Genomic DNA, 6,915 nt, shown 5'->3' on the forward strand with positions numbered 1-6,915 from the left:
GAAGATAATTGAGAGTTAATTAATTAAGGTTTTATTGTATTTAAATATTTTTTATCTGATTTTTCATAATTTATATAATTATATATATTTCATAATTTTTAAAGTTTTTAAGGGCATTTTTTTAAGGCATTTTTCTTGTTTTTTAGAGCATTTAAATCCATTCCCTAGTAATAACCATCCACTATATGCACCGTATGCTTCATTACGCCAATAATGCTATGTAATCTATTCTATATTTATTTGCCCCTTTTAACTGTATGTATACTACTACTTTAATAATGCATTTTGTAAACTATTCTAATTTTAAGCTATATATTATAATATTATTACTGTTCTGTTATTGTTCATATACTTTTTGTAATTGCCGTTTGGCGTAAATACAATAAAATAAATAAATTAATTAATTAATAATTATTATTATAACAATAAGCGATAAGATAGTCGACATACGCCGGCCAACAATTTAATTTTGAAGAAAATCTTAATCTAGAATCATAAGATATTTAGGTACTATTACTTGTAGCCAGTAGGTATATATTATAATAAAAGTTATAGAAGAATTTTGAAAAAAAAACATTAATGATCAAATAAGAATTTTTTTTTTTAAGGAACAAAGATCCGAACGAATTTCTTTTTTTTATAAAAATAAAGACTAACGGAACGAATTCCTTTTTATAAGGAACATTGCTCAGAAACTACTCATAAGTACAAAATAATGTTGATTTCTCTTGTTATATCAATAGTTTGTAGTAATAATAATTTGTAGTAAAAAGGGTTGGTTCTAGTTTAAAAAAAGAAATATGTGGTGTCACAGAACATTCCTTAAATGGTGTAAAATATGTATGTATAATATAAGTACTTGAAAATATAGCAATATATGTAAACTTAAGTAAATTTCACAAGTACAAAATAAATGGAATGAATGAATGAAAATAAATGCTTGTTAATTACCCAGGATATTATAAGATTCAAGGAGTTATACATTTATACTTGTTAATTCACGTGAAATGCGTGCATGTCGGAATAGTATGATGCGTGTATGGTGTGTGTATTGATTATACAAGTGATTATGTGATATAAGTATATATCTGTTGTACACATGCTTAGACGCATGATGGTTGATGGTAACGTAGAGTAGGGGGGTGAGGTAAATATAGGTCGCATATGTACATTGTACGTGACCGGGTGGCAGGCCATGAGGACCACCGAGTTGCGGGGTAGGAGGAAATATGTCTCGCACACGTGACTAGTCGGGTGGCAGGTTCAAGGATGGACGAGTGGTTGAGGTTGTGGGATTTAATTATATGTGTCGGTCATGTGCCCGTGTCGGTAATGGGGAGGTGACTGGAAATAAGGGGAAAATATGTATCCCGTACGTGTGCGAGTGGATGTGGGTTTTGGTTGCGGGTTGCGAGTTGCGGATTGCGTGTTGCCGTGGTTCAGCAGCCATTTTCTTACTACTAATTTGTCATCACAAAAATATGATAAATACTAATATAAGTATTTAAATATTCATTAGGTATAAATTAAATTATTTTTTAAATATTTGTATCCAAGGAATGGTATAAAATTAAATTATATAATTGTACTCTGTTCAGCGAGAGACCGCTCACCGACGAAACTGAGTCCTCCACCTAACACCCTGACATAAGGGAACCGATTTCGATAGCATGGTGTCGCGGAGGAATGCGCAGAATCGGCGTGCTCACTCGCTGAAAAGAGTATATACATTATACATACGCGGTTCACCATCCTTAGAAGTAATTACTTTGTCTTCAAACAAAATGATCGAATCAACCGTCGGTGGAATTGCACATTTCCTTCCATCCATTTTAAGTAAAGCACGTGAAAAGCAACAAGCAATTTACAAAATGATAAAATAAATATAATTCACCAACAACTGTGCCATAAATTAACACTAACTTATGTTTAACAAGTTTAGTATATTTAACAACATTTTGATATAATTAATAACACGATGTGAAAATATAAAATTGTGAACACCATGTTCATTGACACATGATGGTCAGTGTGTTATCACCTCATCCCATCTTAGTCTATTAAATATCTAGCTATATTACATAATTAATACATTACATTTTCTGGGATCTGTATTAGTTTGGAAATTGACTTCTCAGTTTTGCTCTATTGACTGTATTATTAAAATACATTTAGTGTTAAATAATAGTTTAATCAATCATCTAATTTTAGTATTATGAACTTAAGAATAGTTCATTTCAACTATTCTTTAAATGAACTATTCACAAAAATGAACTAAACTTTCTATTACTTACTACATTCTGTAAAAGTGTACAACTTTATAGGTTAGGCATATGAATAAGTCAGTTTTACGAACGCTTCAATACGATAACTATAAACTAAAATTGATATTTTGATTTTCTATAATCTATAAGTATCGATATATTTGTTCATCCCTACATAGACTACTAAGGATCAGTTGTATCAGTCTAGTTTAAACTAGAGATTATCTAAACTTGGTTTAACATTTGAATTGTTGTTCAATGGTAGTTTACTAGTAACTAGATTTATCAGAGCGGTTAGTGGATTCTATGAATATTAGGAGAACCACACCACATCAATATTATTACTATCAGTGTATCAGTTTAAAAACAATAGCATAATAACATCAATTCAGAATAATATTAATCTTTTAAAGTTTAAAAGTTTAATTTATTTATATAATCTTTTTGATTTCATACAAATACAATATTATTTTGTAATACATTAGAATTAGGTATTTAGAAATGACTCATTAAAAAAAGTCATTAACTTTTCCTTAAATAAGAGAAAAATCTTCTCGCTCAGGTTAAAAAATATGCATCAACAATCGTTGAATGCAAAAAAACAGATGTAAACTCAAATAAACTAAAAGCAGCCTCCTATGAACAATAAGAGATAGAATTTAACAGCGTTTGTGGTGAATGTCATCGATCACCCAAAATTCTTCAGAGTAGGTTGTAAATGTAAATGATATATTATTGTAGTTAGGCTGGGGCCACACGAGCGTACATTGTACGCACGTTATAACGTGCGTATATTTTGACGCACGTATTTATCAGTTCACACGAACGTTAAATATTACGACCGTAGATGCATTATTTTTGAAAAAATAGTTATTAGTTTCGTACAGATTTTTTGCGGTACAAGACGTAGGTATAATGGATTTGAACGAAATTGTTACGTTCTCATATTTGACGTACTTGTACTTAAACCAGCAGCAAAGAAGACAATTTTGGGTTCACCCTATAAATTCTGAACGTCAATCACACGGCCATTATTTTCAATTGTACAATCAACTTCGAAAATACAATGTTAAGTTTTTTAATTACTTTCGCATGTCGATAAGTTCATTTGATGAGTTGTTATCGTACATAAAAAATGATATAAAACGGCAAGATACAAATATGAGAATAGCTATTCAACCAGAGGAAAAATTAGTGATAATTTTAAGGTATATATTTTTTTTCATAAATATATTTAAAAATCAAGTAATAATTTATTATAAAATTAAATAATAAGAAAATAAACTTTAATTTAAATATTATTTTTTTTATTAAATAAAATATATTACATAATTTTTTGTAATTTTATGTGTTAATAGTACTTAACTATGAGAGAATCCGGAGCTTTTTAGGGCTCCGTAAACCACCCACGACAAAAGGCGAACACTTTTGTCGCGACCTGTGAGCCGCACCGCGTGATAACCCGAGGGCCAAGTCGGTGGAGCTCACAGGCTTTGTACACGCAACGACAACTGAATGCCGAGGATTTAATTAATTAAGGGGAAATTATATCAAAATAATAATAAGAATGACGCGAAGGTTATGAACGAGATATATTGGCACATGGCAATTACAAAATCATATATAATTTGTCGCATGTTTTCCCGGCCCACGGGAGGCGACGCACCATATCACTCATGGTGGGTCCTCGCAGGGTTACCGGGAAAACGTGCTGGTAAAGGGGGGACAGGGGAAATTAGGTATATTACGACTTGATGAGCATGTAGCATGCATGGTCGATGTTGATAGGAGCTGTCGGCCGCCGCCTGGGCCCTCATGGCGGACTTAGCCCATCATGGTGGTTGACTACAGGCGTCGAAAATGTTGACGGCAGTTGGTGTATATTCAAGAAGTCTGTTGGTGGGTCGAAAAGGCCTGTTTGCCGCGTGGTTTCTGGGTGGATGTGTGCTGATCGTCGAGCAGACGGGTGGATGGTCTCGACCGGGCAGGTGTGGAGCCACCAGTACCAGCCAGGTAGAGCGTAGGTGAAAAAGTGTGTTGAAACGGAGACCCGGCGACGGCGGTGGTCTTATGCCGGCGGCGGAGCTTTTTTGTGTTGAGTGGGGCAGGTCAGTGTCGTCATATTGCGGGAATACATCAGATTTTCGGGGTGTACAGTAATATTGTTCCGCCGGTGCGGTGCCGCCGGACACGACGAAAGCGCCGATAGCAACGGCGGCCGTGTGTGGCGACATGTGGACACCGTACACTGCGGGTTTGTGGGGGCCAGGGGACAATTATTACATAATACTGCGGTCACTTCTGCATTAGCGCACGATAATCATAATAATATATAACTAAGGTACGCTCATTAGTGGCAATATGGGTACAGGTATGTTGGTGATATAATAATATTAATGCAAAAAATGCTGTGACGTTACAACTATTTAAAATTATAGTGACAAACGTGTCTTAATAAAAAAAACTGAATTAATTTTATTAAAATTACGAAAACAAATCATAAAACTTTATTTTTAAACAAAACCTAACAGCAACAACTTGTTTGAAATATTTTTACTTATTTTTTAACTTTTTTAAATTAAAATAAAAAAAATCACAGTAGATTTTGATAACGATAACCTCCTTCCAAAGTTCCACTATCATTCGACACATTATTACCTTCAACTGAAAACTGAGAATAATATGATCCGACGGATGATGTAGATGGTGATTGCATATTATCACGATCAGAAACAATATGAGCCGGACGATACAACATATTTTGTGTGGGTACGCTCGCGGTTGAAGGACTCTGCATGGATTGATTCATTGTTTCATTATTTCGTAAACTGTGCAGGAGCTGCATGGTTTTCATTCTAAACATAAATTTTTGTTCCATATTTAAAGATTGAACTGACGGAAGTAAGGAATAAAAAAATGCCAAATCATCATTTTCGAGCGGTTTCTTGGGCGCTTTGTGACTTTCCATAAAATCAATTAATGCGCGTTCAACGTCTGGTTTCTTAATTTTCGTTTTTACTTTTTCTGTAGCACTAGACGTAGGTGGAGGAGACCCATCATCATATCTAACTTGCTCATTTTGATCAATACTATAAATTTCTTCTTCAGCAGTGGTTACTTGATCAAAATTAGATTCAGTATTTCGTAATTCTTTAGTTTTGCCCAAGAATGATAATTGATCTGCATAAATGTATAATCTAATTTTTTTAGCACCTGAACCAGATTTTGAGTTTTCTCCAATTTTTTTTAAATTTCTTGCATAATTATCGCGGATTGTTCTCCATTTTGCCATTATATCTTGCACTATATAAAAATAATAAAAAACCAAACTTTTTAGCATTTAATAATATATTATTTTCACTGGGCACCTATACAATATTTTTGTTAAATATTCCTAGTCGAAATATTATAATAAAACCTTTCTAATTTTTTTTAATATAAGTTAATAATAAAAACAATTTTTATTTATTATTAATTTTTATCTGAGTAAATTATTATTATTATTCTAGGTATCTGGCTACAGGTTGTAGTTTAAAAGAACTGCATTACAATTTTAGGATTGGGGAAAATACTGCTAGTGAAATAGTTAGAACAGTATGCAAAAGTATTTGGTGTATCTTGAAAGAAAAATGTATTCCTATCCCTGATAAAAATACATGGATTACAATTGCAGAAGAATTTAAAATCCGAGCAAATTTTCCTAATTGTATAGGAGCGGTCGATGGAAAACACATTCGCGTAGTGAAACCAGAACGAAGTGGATCTTTGTATATGAATTACAAACATTTTTTTTCTATAGGACTACTTGCCATTGCCGATACAAATTACAGATTTATTTACGTAGACATAGGCTCGTTTGGAAAAGACTCAGATTCTACAATTTTTAGAAATTCGTTACTTTGGGACAAATTGGAAAAAAATTGTCTTAACATTCCCGCACCAACACCAAATAATACATTTCCTGGAGTAGACATCACGCTACCTTATGCTTTTGTTGGTGATGAAGCATTTGGATTAGATAAACATTTGCTTTGACCGTATACAGGAACTCATTTGCCTGTTAAAAAAAGGTTTTTCAACTATCGTCTTACACGTGCTAGACGATATATAGAATGTACGTTTGGCATCCTTTCTAATAAGTGGCGCATACTTCATAGACCTATCGATGTCAAAGTCGACTTTGCAGTAGATATAGTTAAATGTTGTTGCATATTACATAATTTTGTACGCGATCGAGATGGCTCTGTTTATGATGATACCCTAACGATCAATGGCCTAGAAGATTTCAATGACATGGAAAATATAATTACGAACAGAAATCAAAATCGATATCGTGATGCGTTGTCAAACTATTTCATGAGTAACGAAGGACAATTATCTTGGCAGATGGATAAAATATAGTTGATAGATATCTACCTAAAAATAGTTTTTTATTTTGTCCGAGTTATAAATCCATACTAGATAAGTATAAATTATATATTATAAAAGTTATTGATAATAATACAAGTATACACTCATATACTATTGTAATTTATAATAAATAACAAGATTCATAATATCAGATTTTTTTTTAAATAGGTACATAATTGTTATGATTTAATTATTATCCAATAAATAATATGTTAAATAATATTTAAGAAATTCATTTGAA

At 32.5% G+C, this 6,915-nt stretch overlaps 1 protein-coding gene across 1 annotated transcript; it reads left to right on the plus strand.

The window, feature by feature from the left end:
• The first annotated feature begins 3,179 nt into the window (after positions 1-3,179).
• LOC132934422 (uncharacterized) lies at positions 3,180-6,299 on the plus strand. Its single transcript, XM_061000723.1, has 2 exons — positions 3,180-3,472; positions 5,774-6,299. Exons 1-2 carry the CDS (start codon positions 3,180-3,182, stop codon positions 6,297-6,299), a joined length of 819 nt encoding a protein of 272 aa, XP_060856706.1.
• Positions 6,300-6,915: the final 616 nt, after the last annotated feature.

The sequence above is a fragment of the Metopolophium dirhodum genome, chromosome 1 (genome assembly GCF_019925205.1).
Source record: "Metopolophium dirhodum isolate CAU chromosome 1, ASM1992520v1, whole genome shotgun sequence".
In the NCBI taxonomy this organism is placed as follows: Eukaryota; Metazoa; Arthropoda; class Insecta; order Hemiptera; family Aphididae; genus Metopolophium; species Metopolophium dirhodum.